This window comes from Urocampus carinirostris, chromosome 19 (genome assembly GCF_059441175.1).
Source record: "Urocampus carinirostris isolate Australia breed hairy pipefish chromosome 19, RoL_Ucar_1.0, whole genome shotgun sequence".
Lineage (NCBI taxonomy): Eukaryota > Metazoa > Chordata > Actinopteri > Syngnathiformes > Syngnathidae > Urocampus > Urocampus carinirostris.
Window position 1 is genome coordinate 10,640,104 of NC_142367.1, and position 21,095 is coordinate 10,661,198.

A 21,095-nucleotide genomic window follows, 5' to 3' on the forward strand; every position below is an offset into this window, starting at 1 on the left:
AATGGATGGATCTTGAGTTAAATACTGAACTTTGTTGAACAGCCAAATCCGAAATCATTTACATGAAAACTTTGGTTTCAAATTTGTGGCAGGGCCCAATTAAATGTTCGATGTAATGGTGGCCCATGAGAATTATGGATTAATTTATTTACTGATTAATTGACTTCTTCTCGTTTTAATTCTAAAATTAAAAAAATGTGACCAGTGGAATGTTTTTATCAAAGTCAAACCTCATTCAGACCCCCAAGTAAATTGAGTCCGAGACCCCTGTATAAACCCAACTAAACCCAGGCCCACTTTTGCAGAACAACCCCCATTAGTTTATGTCTGTACATCAGCGGAGGTTATTTCTGGAGAGTGTATGAGCAAGCATCCCCTCCAAGAGTGACACGGCATGTGTTGAATACAAGGCTACGATGAAGGGAGCAGCCCCCACCTCCTCACGAAACATTCCAGTGGAAGCAGAAGCAAAGCCTGCCCCCCCTCCAAAGATCTATCCTTCCCGACACTGAGCAAGCCGAGACCCTCACTCATTACTTTGAATAAGACCCGTAGCAGGGATGGTAGCGGAGGAAATCCTGGTCTCCCTTTGTGGGGGGGCCCCATGGGGGTTCAGGCTCCAGGGAGGAAGGGAGGATCAGAAACCGCTACAGGTAGCAAAGGTATGCAAACGCCGTCCATTTTAGACATATCATTGAGATTATTCATACATTGTGATTGGTCAAAATTTTATTGTTAGCCTCTTAGATAGGTTGAATTTAGAAAAGGTAAAAGAAGAAGGTTAAAATTGTGGAGCAGTTTCCTACCTCTTGGCAGAACACTGATTATCTCCTTGAGTCGTTCTTCACAGAGGATAAAGAATACATGCATGTGAGGATGGTCCTAGCTTTTAGATTTGAGATATGTATGCTTAGCATGACGCTGACAAATAATACAAAAAGGCTGACGCAAGTAATAAAAATCCTATCTGGCTTACAATATTTATCCTCTGTGAAAAAAACCTCCAGTTTATTCTAACTCATAAGAGGCAGGAAACGGATCCACCATGTCGAATATAATTTTTTTTTTTTTTTGCTTTCCTAACTTTAACCTTCGTGTACAAAAACAACAATCAAATGCTAATAAGCTAATAATAAACTTTATTGTGACTTTCATAATAACAAACAACAACAATAAATATCACTATAACTAGCCAGCGTGACTTTTATAGTTTTATGGGTAGTATTATGGGTAGTTTCCCAGCTTCCGTTCCCTTCAGAAGAAATCTCCGCACACAAAAAATCCCCAATGCCTTTCTAATTAACTTTGTGTTTTCTGTTTTTTTTCTAAAAGTCCAAGTAAATGTAAAAAAACTGTAATTTTGTACTGTATGTAGCTTGCTAGCGTACATCCTCTTGAAAACTTTCTCCACGCAAAATTCCTCCATGCTGTTTTCCTTTTTATTTTCTGATTGTCAAAGTCCATCCATGCATCCATCCATCCATTATCTGCACCGCTTATCCTCAGTAGGGTCGCGGGGGTGCCGGATCCCATCCCAGCTATCTTCGGGCAGTGGGCAGGGGACACCCTGAATTGGTTGCCAGCCAATCGCAGGGCACACATGGAAAAAGACATCTCAAAGTCCAAGGAAAGGGAAATATGTATTTTACATGTAGTCTACTAGCTTACATCTTCTTGAGAAGAATGCTATTTTCCTTTTTTTTTACGGGTTACATTCACAAACTCCGAGTAAAAGGAGCTCAAGATTTTGTAGTTTTATATGTAGTCTTCTAGCTTTGATCCAATTGAGAATAACTCTTTGCACAAAAAAATCTTCATTGTTGTTTTCCTTTTTGTGTTTTGCTTCTAGTTAAATCCTCAAAATCTAAGGAAAGCAGAATAGAAAATTTGTAATTCTATATGTAGCTTGCGAGCTTACATCTTCTTTAGAAGAAATCTATGCAGAAAAATTCTATTTTCCTTACTTGGGGGTTGTAGTTTCTGGTTACATTCACAAAGGCCAATTAAAAGAAGACAAATATATTGTAGTTTTATATGTAGTTTTCTAGCTTTCATCCTATAGAGACTAACTCTTTGAACAAAAAAAAACTTCATTGATGTTTTCCTTTTTGTGTGTTTTGTTTCTGGTTAAATCCTCAAAGTCCAAGGAAAGCAGAATAGCAAATTTGTAATTTTACATGTCGCTTGCTAGCTTACACCTTTTTGAAAATAAATCTTTGCACACAAATGCTACTTTTCTTTCTTGGTTGTTGTATTTTCTGGTTAGATTCACAAAGGCTAAGTAAAGTGAGCTAAATACATCGTAGTTGTATATGTAGTTTTCTAGCTTTCATCCTATTGAGACTAACTCTTTGAACAAAAAAATCTTCATTGATGTTTTCCTTTTTGTGTGTTTTGTTTCTGGTTAAATCCTTAAGTCCAAGGAAAGCAGAATAGCAAATTTGTAATTTTATATGTAGCTTGCTAGCTAAATCCTCCTGAAAAAAACGCTATGAAAACCTCATTGTGTTTTTATTTTATGTTTTTATTGTCATAGTCGAAAGAAAAGAAAATTTTGAGTTCTCAGTAATCGGAATGTGACCTTGGTGGTACCCTCTGAAAGTGTGTGCGTGAATCCAGCTGTTTATATGTGTGCGTGGCAGGGCATACCAAAGATAAGCCTGTTGGGGGTTGGGGGATAATGGTGTGCCATAGAGCTAATGGATAAGAATAGCAAGCTTGAGTTGGAAGGCGGTCATGGAAAAAAGTCCTGTTCACACACACTCAAAGATAAAGACACATCATGTTAACGCACTTCTTTGTATACATTCTGCGAGTCTACCTGCTTTTATCTGGTTATTTTGTATTTCTAAGAATCTATTTAGCCTGTTTTATTCATTTGTCGATTTATTGTTATTTAATTATTGATGTTTCTTTTTTATTTTGGCTTCTCTTCATTTGGTAGTTGTGATTGTATTTATTTTATTTTGTTCATTTTCAAATAACTATAATTTTTTGGGATATTTATTTTTAATGGATTTTTAAAACTTGATATTTGTAATGATTTTTTTTAAATTTGTCCAAGAGTTTAAATTTTTTTTAATTATTCATATTTATTCTTTTTTAATATATTTTAAGTTTTATTTGCTACATTTCATTTATTTGTTCTTTTTTAAATGTAATTGATTTTAATTCCATATTCATATACCAATGCCATATACCCCTCATTCCACTTCGCTCTTCCCAACCTGACACTGAACATTAAGCTCACAGCACAACAAGGGCTGAGTTGCTGTGCCATGCAACCCTTCATCAGCATAGAGGCACGACAGCATACACTGGTTTACCCCCTCTGTATCATATGGTTATATCCCACCTGATTTTTTAAAAATGTTTTTCTTTGATATAATTATTTTGTTCATTTTTTCAAATGTTTTTGATTCATTTTCCCCTTAATAGGTGAGGTGTGTGGGCGACACACGGTGAATGACAAGCATGCCTGTCTTTAGTGCAGCTGTTTAGACTTGCTCTTTCGTTATAGTGTGTGTGTTTGTGTGCGTGTGTGTGTGTTTAAAATTAGAAAAAAAATGTCCTTGCCTGAATCAGTGCAAAGTACAGGACCAAAGGATTTCTTTTTTTTTGCCATTTTATGACACATATTGTTTCAATCTTTTTTTTATTATAACTTTCATGGATATTTTATCTGCACTTTTAGCATTGTAGAAAAAAAGAAAATTATTAAAACATATAAGAAATCAGAAAAAAATACTGTAGTAAAATGAAAAAAAAACTAAAATAATAAAACTGCTGTTTTTGCTGTGTTGAGAATTAAAGAAAAATGCACTAAAATAAAGAAATATATAAATTTAACAAGATATAAAACAAACATGACAAAAAAGAGAAAACTTTGATAATACTTAGATTAGCAAGCGAATCCATTTATGATAAAAGCTGATATACTTCATGTACAATACATACCTGTCAACCTGTACGATTTTGCCGTACAAAGTACGTTTACTATGCATTTAAAGATGTGGACGACGTACAAAAAAATCTGTACGGAAAAACGCAAATTTGTCAATTATGGGTACCCTCCGGTATACACCAACTATCACGAAACGGCAAATCAATCAAGTCAAACCATCTCGATATCGTTTTTTTCGTTGCAAACAAAGCGAGCGGTTTGATGTTACTGTGCGCATGCGTCTGCCGCCTGGGGATTTCCCATTGCATCCAAGTGGTAGTTGTGTAGTGAAAGGAAGTCCGTCTCTTTTTAGAAAACCTTCTTTTTCGGCTCAACTCATCAAAGAGATCCGTCTCTCAAACGGCTCACTTGCTTTGACGCATTACATTACGAATTATTATGTTGTCTAAAGAAGTTAAGAAAAAAGGAAGTATAAAAGGAGAATATGAAAAAAGACAGCTTTGAGGTTATCCCTTTAATCAGTATATTCCCAACAATAATCTAATGCAGAAAATGAATTAATAATTTGAATAAGAAAATGTATGATTCTACTTAATGCACAGGGAGCGCAGTTGCTGTGTTTTGCGGAAACGTGGCTCACGTTTAGCATTCCGGACGCTAACGTGTAGCCACCCGGAGCTACCCGGAGCAATCCGGCTTCAACGCCGCTAAACAGAGACACGAAAGCCGGGGGGAATCGGAGAGGAGGCGGACTTGCTAACACGAGGTGGTGTATCCCTGGATTTTCGCAAAGAAAAGTTCTCCATCTGCCGCAGGGATGTCGAATTTTTGGACTGGCGTGACGTCATCCACTTCGCTACAAGCACCCCTCGGGCATCATGTTTATCTGTTAATAAACAACAGGGTAGACTGCTGGAAGTGTGAATTTCCCTACGGGGATGAATAAAGTATCTATCTATCTATCTATCTATCTATCTATCTATCTATCTATCTATCTATCTATCTATCTATCTATCTATCTATCTAATTATGTTTGCATGTTTTTTTTCCTTCTACAGCGAACGTCCAAGCTACTTAAATTTTGAACTGTTTTTATAATAAACCTCATTCATGTCGAGCAACTCAGTATCTCACAACAAAATGTTAATTAACAATATATATGATATAATGAAACACATGTACAATATAACATGTTAAACTACATAAATAAACACGTTTGAAAAAAAATATGGTGTAAGATCATTTTGTATTTTGTGAGGAAATATACGACAGTTTGTAAGGGCATGGAGCCTTGGAGGGTGACAGGTATGATAACAGCTGATATACTTCATGCACAATAGGTCTACACTACCTTCAATGCCCGTGAGAATTTGTTTTCTATCACCTGTCCCCCTAGCTTAAATGAGTTTGACATCCCTGCGCTGGTGACTATCCAGTTTTATTCTGGGTGCAGGTTCGCCGTCGCAGCAAAGCGTGCAAGGCGGGCTTGAAGGAGCTAGACGAGCTGGTTGCCATCGGCGACCAGCCCTGTTTCGATCTCAGCCACGCTCAGGCCATGAACCTGATCGACGCCCAGAACTCCAACCTGCAGCTGCAGGTCCGACGGCCGTACCCGTCCGGTTGCTCGCCTCCGCTCCTCTCCTTCGGTGTCACCTCGCCGCCGGACAGCGAAGCCTACTACGGCGAGACGGACAGCGACGCCGACACGGGGGCGCAGCGCCGCCAGCGCCGGACTCCTCCTCACGCCCGCTCGCCTGCTCGTCACGAAAACCAAGGGGAGGATGAGGAAATGAGCGGGTGAGGAAACAAAAAGGCATCTTCAATGCTGGAGATCGTTTCAACAGTGGCTTTGATGACTTTAAATAAAAAGAAACAAAAGCATGGGGGGAAATAAAGAAAGACCAGGGTGGGCAAACTTATCCACTTTTTGCGTTCTAAAATTTAGAGTGGGGGGCCACGAAGAGAAAAAAAATCTCACGGGGCCAGGCCAGAAATTGGGGAGAAAGAAAGAAAGAGGGAGAAAAACAGAGAGAGAGAGAGAGAGTTAGAGGTAGAAGAAGTGAAGAGAAAAAGAAGGGGAAAAGAGAGAGAGAGAATGAGGGACAAGAGAAAGAGAGAGAACGAGAGGTGGAGAGAAAAGGAGAACCAAAGAGAGAATGAAGAGAGAATAAAAAGAGAGAGAAAAAGAAAGAGAGGGAAAGAGACATAAAGACAGACAGAGAAAGACAAAGGGAGAGGGGGAGGAAGAGAGATGGAGAGAGAGTGAGAGAATGAGAGAGATAAAGAGAGAGAAAGAAAGACAGAGAGCAAGAATGACAGATGAACATATGAAGAAATAAAAGAGAGAAAGAAAGACAAAGGGAGAGGGGGAAGAACAGAGATGGAGAGAAAGTGAGAGAAAGTGAGAGAAACAGAGAGAAAAAGAGAAAGGGAAAGAGAGTGAAAAAGAGAGACAAAGAGAAAGACAGAGAGCGAGAATGACAGACAAACATATAAAAAATAAAAGAGAGAGAGAGACAAGGAAAAGAGAGAGAAACAGAGATAGAGAGAGAGAACAAAGAAAGAGCGAGCGAGCGAGAGAGAGATGGAGATAGAGCAATAGAGAGAGAGAGAGAGAGAGAGAGAGAGAGAGAGGGAGGGAGAGAGAGAGCGGGCAAGAGAGAGATAGTAGGAGAGCAAAAGAGAGACAGAGGGAGAGCATGACAGACAAAGCCATATAAAGAAATAAAAGTGATAGAAAGATAGATGCGGGGAGAGCAATGGAAAGAGAAATGGAGAAAGAGCAAGAGAGAGAGAGAGAGAGAGACAGAGAGAGAGAGAGAGAGAGAGAGACAGAGAGAGAGAGAGAGAGAAAGAGAACATTTCTTTGCCAAAACTCAAGAATAATTAACACACACACAATATGCCCCGTGATAGCATTTGCTTTGTGCTGTCTGCTGCAGAACACGATGCAAGATATGTTGATAGCAGTGACAATAAAGACGATTCATTTTAAAATACTCAAAGCAGTAAACCAGCGATAACCAAAGCAAATGATTACTGTACTCCCAATTAGGACGGCAACAAGGAAATGATAACATCAATTAAAATTGATTATTAAGAACGTTGACAACTAATTTAAGCATCAATTTGTTGTACTGCACAATTTATGTGCCACTTGAGTGTTGTATTACAACTTTGGTCAGGCAGAGGTCGCTTCCAGACCAATTTTTACAAGAAAAGAAGTAACTTACACGTTTTAAAATCCTTTTTTATTGAACATTGCATTATCACAAAAAAAAAAAATGGCAATAAACAGTCAATCTCTACAAAGTTAACTGTTTTCAAGGGAACAGAAAGTGCTGCAAAAATAAATCAGAAAATAAATAGAGTAAAAAGAAAAATACTGTAATACTGATGATACGAGGCAGATTCTTAAGCATATTATATATTATTAACACACTGGAAATATGTTTTCATATTCAAAGATATAACCCAAAGTAAAAATCTGTTGAAAACCTTTTGATATTTGTTTTTTAATATTTTTTTGTGGATGAAATGTTTTTGCTACTCGTAAAATGAAATGTATTTCTCTTTCTTTGTTTTTCTTTTGTATTAGTCCAAATGTTATGTGATCTTTGGTTAAGGTTGTAGGAAGAGTATATTACATATTTGCGTACATTAATTTTTTATTTTTATAAGACACACTTGGATTTTTTATTCTTTTATATAATAGCGTATTCGCCAGTTTCTTTTCCTCTCTGACCAAAACTTCAATATTTGAATAAAGATATGGACATTGAAAATGTGTTTTAATTATTAGATTAAATCAAATAATCGTCGATTCATAGATTATTGAAATTATCGTCAGTTGCAGCCCTACTCCCAACAATGTGATTATCGACTGGGTGCGCTATCTGTTGGGGAAACGTGGCTATTGCAGCAAAAGGAGCCCAAAAATATGAGTTGTACTGTATCTCTGCTAGTTTATTTTTCTAAAGTGTCTTTTATATGACTAATCATTGATTTCTTTTACGATTTCTACCCTCCCGCCTTGAAAGCTACGAAAGTGCCAACGATGTATCGCAAAGCCAGTGGCTCGGTGTCCCCTACAACGACCTGGTCTACAAGCCCCTCCAGCCGGGGTGGGTCACCCCGACCTGCAGCGTTACAGCTCACTCCCTCACCCCGACCCCGGCAGAGGCAGAGGGCGAGGGGGACAGCGGATTTCAGGAGGCCGGGTTTGCCGGGGTCATACTTGGGTCCGGGGGTCAGATGGTGCCCATGGTGGGACCCCAGGAGGGCCCACCAAGTGAGGAGCTCAGCGCCACCTACATGGACAAAGCTCGGCAGGCCAGTGAGTAGAATTTCATGAATTGAATCCCAAAAATTTAAAGTAAAGCAAACTGAGGTTTCGGTTTTCATATGGAGATAAGGTAGCCTTCCGGTTTGGAGTTTGGGTTTACCGGTTTTAGTTTTTCTAAGATTTGATTTAAGATTTCCTTAAACCAAAGTTTTGGATAGGAATTAAAGGTGGAGTCCATAACATCAGAATATTCTACTTGATGAAGCCAACTTCTGACTGTAATCATCATTGCAGTCTCTGTCAGGCTCCTTTCGTTGCACGTACAAGTAAAAATCTCAAATTAATTCTTCCTTCTTCATATTATGAATTGGCATTTGGATTGTATTTGAGCAGCCATTTCCTCACTTTCGCCTTTTCCATCATAGAAGAAAAAAACCGCCAGCACGCGCGTGAAATCTTTCTCCTCCCCCTGTCTCACCCACCCGACTCACTTCCTTCTGCGTAATATGCTCTCTGGTTGGGACACAGAGGGTCAAAGTAAGATAAAAGCAGATAGGCGCGGTGGGAAAACATATCTGAAGGCCTTGTTAACCCATACTTAATAGAAAAAATATACAATTTTCAATTTATTAAGGACATTTCAAACTATGCACCCCATCATTTAATATTGGAATAAGATGGCCTGAGTTCAGGTTTAAATGAATAGATACATAAATCAATACATACATAAAACAATAAATAATAAACGAAAACAATAAATACAGAGATTAATAAGTACACACCAAGCATAAATAAATAAATCAATGAAACGAAAACTAAATAATGTCGTAAATAATGACGTACATAAAATAAATAGAAAAACAACGAATAAATCACCGGCTCGGCGGCTGAGTGGTTAGCACGTCCGCGGCACAATTCTGAGGTCATAGGATCGATCCTGTAAGGAGTTTGCATATTCTCCCCGTGCTTGCGTGGGTTTCCTCACGGCACTCCGGTTTCCTCCCTCTTTCCAAAACATGCATGTTAGGTTAATTGGCCGGTCCAAATTGTCCCTATGTGTGAATGAGCGAGTGAGTTGTCTGTCTTTGTGCGTCCTGGACTGGCTGGCAACCAGTTCAGGGTGTCCCCTGCCCACTGCCCGGAGATAGCTGGGATGGGCTCCAGCACCCCGGGGACCCTACTGAGGATAAGCAGTGCACATAATGAATGGATGGATAAGTCAATCAATAAAAAATACACAAATAAATAGATAAATACACACACGCACACAGACATATATATATATATATATATATATATATATATATATATATATATATATATATATATATATATCTCTCATCTCATCTCATTAGCTGCACCGCTTATCCTCAGTAGGGTCGCGGGGGTGCTGGAGCCCATCCCAGCTATCTTCGGGCAGTGGGCAGGGGACACCCTGAAATGGTTGCCAGCCAATCGCAGGGCACACGGGGACAGACAACTCACTCGCTCCTTCACACCTAGGTACATTTTGGACCAGCCCATTCACCTGAAATGCATGTTTTTGGAATGTGGGAGGAAACCGAAGTGCCCGGAGGAAACCCACGCAAGCACGGGGAGAACATACAAACTCCGCACAGGAAGTCTGGAGCTAGATTTGGACACACGCAGGAGGTTCCCATGACTTGAACTGTGCCGCACATGCGCAAACCACTGCGCCGCCACGCCCATATATATACAGGACTGTCTCAGAAAATTAGAATATTGTGATAAAGTTCTTTATTTTCTGTAATGCAATTAAAAAAACAAAAATGTCATACATTCTGGATTCATTACACATCAACTGAACTATTTCAAGCCTTTTATTATTTGAATATTGCTGATTTTGGCTTACAGCTGAAAAAACTCAAAAATCCTATCTCAAAATATTAGAACTTATTACTACTATTACTATTACTATTACTTCCTCAGACCAAGTAAAAAAATAATTTTATAACAGCAAAACTAAATCAAACATTTGAAAATGTCCATTGATGCACTCAGTACTTGGTTGGGAATCCTTTTGCACGGATTACTGCATCAATCCGGCGTGGCATGGAGGCAATCAGCCTGTGGCATTGCTGAGGTGTTATTGATGCCCAGGATGCTTCGATAGCGGCCTTCAGCTCATTTGCATTTGTAGGTCTGGTGTCTTTCATCTTCTTCTTAACTATACCCCACAAATTCTCGATGGGGTTCAGGTCAGGGGAATTAGCAGGCCAATCAAGGACAGTGATGCCATGGTCAGTGCACCAGTTACTGGTGATTTTGGCACTGTGGGCAGGTGCCAGATCATGCTGGAAAATGAAATCCTCATCTCCATAGAGCTTTTCAGCAGATGGAAGCATGTAGTGCTCTAAAATCTCTTGGTACACAGTTGCATTTACTCTGGACTTGATGAAACACATTGGACCAACACCAGCAGCTGACATGGCTCCCCAAACCATTGCTGACTGTGGGAACTTCACACTTGATTTCAAGCAACTTGGATTTTACTCCTCTCCAGCCTTTCTCCAGACTCTGGCGCCTTGACTTCCAAATGAAATGCAAAACTTGCTTTCGTCTGAAAAGAGGACTTTGGACCACTCTGCAACTGTCCAGTGCTTCTTCTCCATAGCCCAAGTCAGACGCTTCTTCCGTTGTCTTGAGTTCAGAAGTGGCTTGACCATGGGAATACGGCTATTGTAGCCCATTTCCCGGACACGTCTGTGAACTGTGGCTTTTGATACCTGGACTCCAGCTTCAGCCCACTGTCTTTGAAGCTCCCCCAAATTCTGGAAGCGGCTCTTCTTCACAATTTTGTTAAGGCTGCGGTCATCTCTCTTGGTTGTGCAGCGTTTCCGGCCACATTTTTCCCTTCCAACAGACTTTTTGTGGATATGCTTTGAAACTGCACTCTGTGAACAGCCTGCTCTTTGAGAAATTTCTTTTTGTGTCTTACCCTCCTGATGGAGGGTATCAATGATGGTCCTCTGGACAGCAGTCAGATCAGCAGTCTTCCCCATACTTGGGATTTAGTTTACTGAACCAAGCTGAGTGTTTTTAAGGCTCAGGAAACCCTCGCAAGGTGTTTCGAGTTAATTAGATGATTCAGGTGATTAGTTGAATAGCCTACTTGTATACTTTTTCCTGATATTCTAATATTTTGAGATAGGATTTTTGAGTTTTTTCAGCTGTAAGCCAAATTCAGCAATATTCAAATAATAAAAGGCTTGAAATAGTTCAGTTGATGTGTAATGAATCCAGAATGTATGACATTTTTGTTTTTTTAATTGCATTACAGAAAATAAAGAACTTTATCACAATATTCTAATTTTCTGAGACAGTCCTGTATATATATATATATATATATATATATATATATATATATATATACCCCGCGACCCTAATGAGGATAAGCGGTACGGCTAATGAGATGAGATGAGATATATATATATATATATATATATATATATAAATAAATAGACAAATAACTATATGACCACAGTGTTTGGCAAATAAAGTATTTATGATTTTGTTTACACTTGGAATGTTACGCGTCATGTTGTGATAGTTGATCGAGGTGTCATAAAACATTACATGACGTCGGTATGGGTAAAATTAATCATACGAGGCATTCAGGGACACGCTCTTCCTCTCCTTACACTTTGGCTACAACTTCGAGTTTGTATACGCTGAAGTCAGCCTTCATTAAAGAGAATATCTTTCATAATCTATAACTGGATGTATTTGAAATATTTCCCGTGGGGGGCTGTGGGGGTCTCCTGCGTGTGCGTGACAGGTGTTTGATGCGTGTCAGGCAGACAGGAATAGCATCTTGACATCATGCAGTTCTCCAATTCTTGTGGTGGAGGGACGGAGACAACAAAAGGTCTTTAACTCCCCCGAAGAGGGAGTAGCCACTCGGGGTTGCGACCATGTGTGAGAGCACTTTAGGGGCCCTGGGGGAGGTCAAATAGACACACCGACTTAAACTTAGTATTACAAGATGAGGGACGTGACAGCTCATTCGGCGGGTGGACACAAAGGTGGACGCACAGGTAAGACCAAATGTCCTAAATATTTTAGTGATAAAAGTGTATTACAGTACACATATTTCAATCGTATTATTTTAAATTACTCAAATTTTTATCCATGTTTGATTTCAATTGAATTGTCTTTATTGTCATTGATATCAACGTTGTGATACATTGCATGCAACGGAACTGGACATGGCACTCCAGGGCAAAAAACATCTAAAACATTTTTATAGAGAAAAACAATTAAAAAAAACTATTAGGATAAAAGGCACATTTTTTTTTAAATGCAGTGCTTAGAGACTGTCCCAGGTTATAATAATAGTATGAGTGTAATGTTCGTGAAAGAAAAAGAATAGTGCATCGTAAAAATAGTGCAATGAAACCCAAAATAAGTCACAAGGTACAAATTTCACAGTTTTGTGTGATGACATTTAGCAGCCCAAAAAAAAGCAAGATATGTTTTCACAGTTTTCACAGTTTTCACATAAATGGCTCAGGAGAAGAAGCTGTCTCTGATCATGTTGGTCCTTGTTTTGAGGGACCGGTAGCGCCACCCAGAGTGCATGAGGTCAAAGAAGTGGTGGCGGGGGTGGGAAGTGTCCTTTATCATATTGATGGCTCTGCTACAGTATCGCAAGCCGGCAATGTCCTTTAGAATGTGCAGAGAGCAGCCGATGATCTTTTAGGCTGTGTTGATTACTATCTGTCTGTTTTCCTTGTCCAGTTCTGTGCTCCCAGTATACCACACAGTGATGCTGTATCTATCATTTATAGTTGTCCAGTTTTATCCAATTATAAAATTATATTGCTTTTAAAAATACATTTGTTGTTGTTTGCTTGGATTTAATTATGTTATATTAAAAAAATAATAAAAAGAAAATATTTTAGACTAACTTAATGTTCTTTTTTAATTTTTTTATAGTTTTGTGAAATTTAAAATACATGTTTTTTATTTAAAGAAAACCTTATTTTATATATATATATATATATATATATATATATATATATATATATATATATATATATATATATATATATATATATATATATATATATATTTAAGGCTTATTTAATGTTTTTTTTTCAGTTCAGGTATTTTTTTCATAGCATCTGAAAAACAAATCTTTGCCTGAATTCATTGGTCACCAACAATAGTATTATTCATTTTAAACTTCTCATCACTGTAATGTGGGGGAAGAAAACATCAAAAGAGTTTGTTTGTCCATTTTCTGAATTATCCTTGAAATATTTTCATAAATCTGTCAATGTTACATGGATCATTGATTTCATATTTTTTTTTAAAAAATGAACATTTTGAGAGAATAGTAGTTTCTTCTTTCATCCTCCTGAAAAAAAGACGATTTTTTTTGAGATACGTTTATTTTACATGACTACTAAGATTCTTTTTTTTGCAGTGCATGTTATCATAATTTTAAAAACAAAAAATAAATAACAGGTATGTAATGTTCGCAACATCCGTGGACAGAACTGAGTTTGTGATCTCATCGTTGGAGAGCAGCAGGAATTCCTCTCCTGTAAATCTAAAACCGTTTGTCAGAGCTAATCTTCACTGTCATCGAACGAACCAGTCCAGTTGGGGCCTAAATACTTTTTGGCCAGGTCAGGGGGTCCAAAATACAGCCTGGGGGCCATTTGTGGCCTACTGAATGCATTTTGAAAATAGGAAATACACAAAAAACATATTTTTAACACCAAAAGCCGCCAGGACAAGGGAAGGGGGTGACTGAGGGACTATGGTCGCCAGTGCAGGAACCTGGGTTAGCCAAGCGTGTCTTACCACCAAAACCATGGACAGAAGCGGCTGAGGGACCTTACAATAGATGCTGGAATAGGGAGCAGGGCTGACTTTGGACCTTAGCCGCCGGAACAGGGAACTGGGGTGGCCAAGGGACCTTCCCCTTCAAAACCAGGGATAGAATCGACCGAGGGACATTCGCCACAGGAACAGGGAAGAGGGCTACATCAATAATGAAATACAGGTGTGGAGACAGGCTAGACACATGCGGGTCCTCTTCAATCACTGCCCCCAGTGTTGCCCCCTCTAGAGTTGCAAATAGTGTGCCAGATTCAGACAGATTCAAATTTCAAACAGTGCAAAACATTTTAGCATCCCCAAAACTACCCTCGGTTCCTAATGTAAATTCCTCTTTTACAGAGCTCCAGCGTGGCGAGAGTTTGGTGGAGAAGCAGGTGAAAGAAGCTCGCACCAAATGCCGCTCCATCGCCTCGCTGCTGACCGATGCCCCCAACCCCAACTCCAAGGGGGTGCTCATGTTTAAGAAGCGCAGGCAGAGAGCCAAGAAGTACACTCTGACCTGCTTCGGCAAAGCTGAGGACGAACAAGGAGGCGAAAGCACCGAGGAGGAAGGCGGGAGCTCAGTCCAAAGCTCCGAAGTGGACGAGGAAGGGTTCTCGGCCTCTTTTGACCCCACCTGGGATAGCGGTTATCTGGACGTGCTGGACAGGAGAAGCGCCGCCTGTCCATCGGCCACGACCACAGCTGTCAATCAAACTCTGGAGTTTGATCATCCGAGCTTTGTGGTGCCTGTCAATCAAATCCCAAACTTGGAAGCGTGCGGGTTGGAGATCATGAAGCAACCGGATGCCGTCCAATCACATCCTGAAGTTCCCCTCGTCAATGGTGGTCCAGTCGCCATAAGCCGAGCCAGTGTGACACTAAGCCCGCCCCCATTGACCCCCCCACTTCATTGCGTCAATCTTGCTGACTCAAGTCCAGCCTCCGCTCTCAACCGCACGGCTCGTCCCTTCACCCCTGGTCCATCCGCGCCCAATTCCTCGGTGACCTCGGTGATGTTTCGCCCTCCACAGCCCAAACCGGCAGCGGCCGTCTCCATGGTGACCCTTGCCCCCGCCCATTACCCGGCAGCGGAAGGAAAGAGGGCTGTGTCCAGCACTTCGCTCTACATACCCCCTCGGAGTAATGGTGTTGCTCCCCTAGCCAACTCCCCCTGTGTGTCCTTTACTGCCCAGCCTTCATCTACCCCCTCTCCAAGAATTTCCCCTGCCTCACAAGGCTCTAAGGTTCCTACACCACAGTTCGCCCCGACCACCCGTCCCCCTATCCCTGTTTCCTCGACAACAACATCAATCCCCCAAACCTCGAATACCCCACCCACCCGGGAGCAGCGCATCTCGGTGCCGGCGGCCCGCACCGGCATCCTGCAGGATGCCCGCAGTCGCAGCAGCAAAAAGCCCATGTTCAGCGCCCTCCGCAGCAAAGACGTTTCCCCCAACCCTGATTTGATGTCCATGGTGCAAAACATGGACGACCGCGTGGTCAAAAACGATGCCGGTCATGAGTCTGGGCCCGAAGAGGACTGGATGCGCCTGGGGGCCGAGGCTTGCAACTTCATGCAGGCTCGGCGAGGACCCGGGCCGCCTCCCGTGGCCCCCAAACCGCAAACCCCTCAAACGCCTCAGCTTGGTGGGAAAGGGGGTCAGCTCTTTGCCCGCCGACAGAACCGGATGGATCGCTACATTGTAGAACGGAGTCCCTCTGTCACCAGGGATTCGCCGTGCAATACCAGGGCGCCTTCCCCCACGCCTTCCCTCCCTGCCACCTGGAAGTACTCGTCCAACATCCGTGCACCTCCCCCCATTAGCTATAATCCTCTTCTGTCCCCGTCATGTCCCCCCAAAGCCCTAAAGAAAGCCGAAGTGACCAAATCTGCATCCAAAGACAAGAAAAACCCCAAGAAGGAAGTTGACCTCATGAACCACCAACCTTACCAGCTCAACTCCTCTCTCTTCACCTACGGGGGTCCCCAAGCAGCATCTGCAGGCCCCCACAAAATGGCACGAGTGCAGGAGGTCAAACGCTTCTCCACCCCCCCTCCCCAGGCCACCAGCCCCACACTGAAGGTGATTGTCCCCCGGTCAGCCACAACTCTTGGAGAACCACTCCGACGTTCCGACATGACCTCTCCACCAGTTACCGCCCCATACCGATCTCATTGGTCCTCCGGGCCATTGTCCCCGCCTCTGCCACCAGTCCCTACAACCCCCTTCCCACAACTCCCCACCTTCACATCAACTCCTATGTTCTCCATCCCGCAACAAGCTGACAGGGAGTTTAAAAGCACCCCCGATTTGAGCCCCCATGGCCCACAGGTGGTTAACCGGCAGGAATGCACCGGAAGCCAGTACACCAGGGTCCCGAGACCCCGGTTCAGCACCTCCAACTTGGGTCTACAGCCTGGCGTCTGGCGCCCGGGATCCACTGCGCATTAGGCGAAAATATACAATAGGACTGCATGAAGATTCGGCCATCTTGACACGGTTGAAATGTAAAGACAACGTGCTAGCTAGTTTAGCAAAGAGAGAGAGAGAGAGATTAGTTAGAAAAAGAGAAAGAAGGTGGAAAGTTTTTAAATAAAGTTCATAGGAAGTAAGAAAAAGACTGATTTCAGTTTGATGGAAGAAAATTAGAAGGTCCTTCAATATCTAATGGGCCTCATGTTGTAGAAGCTTTCGAAGTAACACAAAATATAACTTATTGGGGTTACGAATAAGGAGTTAAGGGTTAGGGTTTAGGGTTAAGGCTTATGTTTAGAGAGTTAGGTTTAAAGGGTTAAGGTTTACGCGTAGGGGTTAGAATTTTGGGGGTTAGGGTTCAGGGGTTAGGGTTTAGGGGCAGGTTTAGGGCTAGGGTAAGGGTCTTGGTCAGGGGTATGGTTAGAGGATTACCTATTCAAAATATTTTATATATATATATATATATATATATATATATATATATATATATATATATATATATATATATATATATACATTAGTGGATATATATTGGGGGTAGGGTTAGGGTTCTAGTTAGGGAGAGGTTTAGAGTATGATTTGATAGTTAGGAGTTAGGGGTTCGGGTTAGAGGTTTATGATTACCTGCCTAGGGTTAAACATTGCACCTTGCTTTTTTTTGATTAAAAAAACACCAATATTTATTCCTTTATCTTACATTATGAATTATGGAAACATTTTTTGCTTGGCTGAATCTTCTGACTCGATCATTTACGTTTCAAAATCCGAATTAGCAAAAAAATGTGCCGTTTGTATTGGGATGAAAAGTAGCTTTAGTCGTGTAGCGCTGGCAACACATGTCGTAGAACACCAATTAAGTTTAATACGGTTTGTAACAGTTAAAGGACTAATCAAAATCTAGTGATAATACAATCATAACATAGTATAAATACAGTAATAACACGACAACAGGTTTTCTTTGAGACAGTCTCAATAAACTGATCCCGTCACACAAATCTGGCTGGAGCATAAAAATACAGAGGATTAGAATTTGTAAAGGTTGAGTAATTCGTCTACATTACTAAAACAAATTTTAGTCATGTCTCACTATGTGCACAAAATTAAACACGATGGACCTTGGTGATCTGCTTTCGTGTAAAAATGGACGAGGCTATCAGCTTCCAAAGTTCAATGACCGATCAAAATCTAGTAATAACATTCTAATGACAAAGTAAAAACACAGTAATGACTCAACGGCAGTTGTCCATTCAACTGATATCCCATCAGAAAAATCGATTATGTTTTATCGACAAATGCAAACAGACAGATGATTCACATTTGCAAAAGTTGAATTATTCTTCTATATTTCTCAAACTTCAGTCATGTTATTCTATGTGCACAGAATTAAACTTGTTGGGGCTTGGTGATCTGCTTTCATGTAAAAAATTGACAAAGATCTCATCTTCAAAAAGTTCAATGACCCCTGATTTAAACCCACACATTTATTTACGATAAGCTGACGTCACAAATTTACCAATAAACAAACATGGACTTTGAATCAAATTTTTTTAACAGACTGTTGAATACAATGGACAGTATGGAGACTATTTTGGGACCATTAAAAAGACGTGACTGCTAATGAGCTAGTGAAACTAACAATTAGCCAAACACTGAGTGAAAAGGAAATAAGTAATGTGTGAATTTTCTTTTTTTGTAGTGTTTTTACATAATATCACGGTGATGTGTTTTTTGTGTGTTTCTTGTCCTCTGAGACAAGGTGGATAAATAAAAATGGACATGACTCTATGCATCTGTCGCTCTCTTTTTAATCTGTTTCAAATACGTTCATGCATTGTCCTCCTCGTATCATTTTCTTTCTGTTACATCAATTAAAATCACAGATGGAATGGTACTAGATTTGCCCCCATATTCACCACAAGGAGGCAGTGTGAGATCATCATAAATATGCTACTCACTGTTCCTTGGATTCACACGCAGTTTTTTTAGGGCCCGTACTAAGAAACGGGAGGAAACTAATGTCGGCCTGCAGAGGGATGGGCGCCAACATGGTGTACTTGCCCAAGAGACACCACAGGAAATGGTGCCGCTACGAGCTGTGTGGTCAAGGGATCCAACCAACCAAACAACCAACCAACCAACCAACCAACCAACCATCCAACCAACCAAGCAGAAAGACAATTTTTGAGACAAGAGGACTATGTGTCTTTTTTTGTGTTCTTTTTGTTTCTTGTCCACCGGGACAAGGTGGCTGAATAAAAATAGACATGACTCCCCTCAGCTGTCACTCTCTTTGTTAGGATCCATTACGCAAAACATTCAGCATTCATGGCAAATCACTCTGAGGGAGCCCTGGTCTAAGTAACTAATGATCTTCTTTTAGCAATAGATTTCGGCACCTTGTCAATGCTGCTGCTCCTGGATCTCAGTGCTACTTTTGATACTGTGGACCACAACATATGACTTAATCGTCCGGAATAATTGATAGGTATCCCAGGAACCGTACTCTCATGGTTCAGGTACTACCTCTCAGACAGGACACAATGTGTTAACTACGGCAATCTGACCTCTGAACATTTTTATGTCACCTATGGCATCCCACAGGGCTCTCTACTTGCCCCCCGTTTTTTAGTATTTACATGTTTCTGTTTGGTGATATAATTCACAAGTATAAAATTAGTTTCCATTGCTATGCAGATGACCCTCAACTGTATCTGCCACTGGAGACAATCGCTCCATTAAGTTGTAGAAATTTGGAGGCCTGCCTTACTGAGATACAAAGATGGATGTCACTTAATTTTTTGCGCCCTAACCCCCCAAAAAATTAAGATGTTGATTGTTGGTCCAGGTCATTGTTGTGATTTGTTCTCAAACACTGCTCTGAACCTTGACAAATGTAATTTCACCCATAGTGACTCGGTCAAAAATCTAGGTATTATATTTAATCAAGTCAAGTCATTTTTATTTGTATAGCCCTTAACCACAAAATGTCTCAAAGGACTGCATAGGCCACAATTACACCATCCCTTGATCGTAATCTGTCGTGTGTTACATGTGAAAAATATTACTCAAATAGCTTTCTTCTACCTTTGTAATATTGCGAAGATTTGCCCGATGCTGTCGCAATCATATTCCGAGATTGCAATTCATGCGTTTATTACTTCTCGGCTTGAATAGTTTATTGCATTGCTCTCTGGTCTCCCGATGTCTAGCATCAAAAGTTTGCAGCTGGTTCAAAAAGCGTCAGCGAGACTTTTGACAAAGACAAGAATGTGGGACCATATCACTTCTATATTAGCTAACTTGCACTGGCTCCCGGTCCGCGTAGGACGCGACTTTAAGGTTTTCTTACTAACTTACAAATATTTGCATTGACTTGCCCCCTTGCATCTCTCTAATTTCTTCTATGTTCCTGCACGGAGCCTTTGCCTGGAAAATGCTGACTTGTGACTCCAGGAGCCAAGAAAAAATCTGCAAGCTGGAGAGCGTTCTCCATCAGGGCTCTGGGGTTTTTGGAGAGATAAGAACTGCAACGTCAGTGGAAGTTTTTAAATCTAGACTTATGACACACTTTTATTCTTTAGGTCAGTGATTTTCAACTACTGTGCCGCGACACACTAGTGTGCCGTGAGAGATCGTCAGGTGTGCCGTGAGAAATTATCCAATGTCAAAATTTAAAATTCTATAAAACATTTAGGAATCATTTTCTGCAAATATTATGTCATTGTCAAGTCTGTGCTGTAAAAACTGGGGGTATTATAAATTGTATTGGAATAAAACATACTGTTCAGTGTAATTTTATAATGTTTTTGGTTAGTGGTGTGCTGCAAAATTTTTCCAATGTAAAAAACATGCCCTGGCTCAAAAAAGGTTGAAAAACACTGCTTTATGTTACGACTGATGCCCACCTCATCCTTTTCTTTGGCAGCAGACCAGCGCCTGGACCTGAAGCATATTAACGTCTGCATCGACTAGCTGATTAAGATGGGAAGTTGCATCGTTTCTGTCATGGACGTCTTTGGTGTAATTGTGGCCTGTGCAGTCCTTTGGGACATTTTGTGATTAAGGGCTATACAAACAAATGTGACTTAATTTAAATTGGCCAACGTCCTCCAGAGAGACTGAAGGATCCTACACCTGTTGATGATTACCCGCACTTGGCTATGAGAAGTGTTTAAGCTGTTGGATCTTTGCTCGACTTTTTGGTGTTTCTTGTCTAAATATGTTTCTCGAACCGTTGATCCCTGTCTTTCAACGAGCCTGGACTTTTTGTTAAGTACTTTGCCCCCAATAAACATGTCATTGAGCTGGTGTGTCTGGGCTTTTGTCGCCTACCCAAAACACATTTCCTGTGTCAATTATGTTACAGCCCTCTTTTATGTATCGTCCTTCTCTTTCAATATCTTTCTGATACTTCAATTTTAATTTAGTGGTACTAGAAGAGTTCCTTTACCTTTTCCACCACACGGAGGCAGCTTCAGATCATTCAGACCAATTCGCTGCTCACTGGTTCTTTGAACTCACCCCAGTGTTTGCTTGGGCCTTGTACTAAGAAGTGAGACTATTTTGGACTCAG

The 21,095-nt window shown here is 40.8% G+C and overlaps 1 protein-coding gene and 1 long non-coding RNA gene across 2 annotated transcripts in view; one reads left to right on the plus strand and one right to left on the minus strand.

Annotated features, from left to right (window-relative positions):
• The window catches only part of LOC148347266 (uncharacterized), a 346,298-nt gene that overhangs the window by 27,949 nt on the left and 297,254 nt on the right, over positions 1–21,095 (minus strand). The window lies entirely within an intron of this gene.
• Positions 553–16,498, plus strand: LOC148347268 (synaptopodin 2-like protein). The gene is made up of 4 exons (XM_088323754.1): positions 553–662; positions 5,358–5,701; positions 7,945–8,240; positions 14,403–16,498. Exons 1-4 carry the CDS (start codon positions 561–563, stop codon positions 16,496–16,498), a joined length of 2,838 nt encoding a protein of 945 aa, XP_088179880.1. The 5' UTR covers positions 553–560.

Bases quoted from the DNA above. Each gene is read 5' to 3' on its own strand.
- LOC148347268 (XM_088323754.1), top strand. From the start codon at position 561: ATGGTAGCGGAGGAAATCCTGGTCTCCCTTTGTGGGGGGGCCCCATGG. The intron at 663-5,357 runs GTATGCAAACGC...TTCTGGGTGCAG, and splicing joins AACCGCTACAGGTAGCAAAG to GTTCGCCGTCGCAGCAAAGC. The intron at 8,241-14,402 runs GTGAGTAGAATT...CCTCTTTTACAG, and splicing joins GGACAAAGCTCGGCAGGCCA to AGCTCCAGCGTGGCGAGAGT.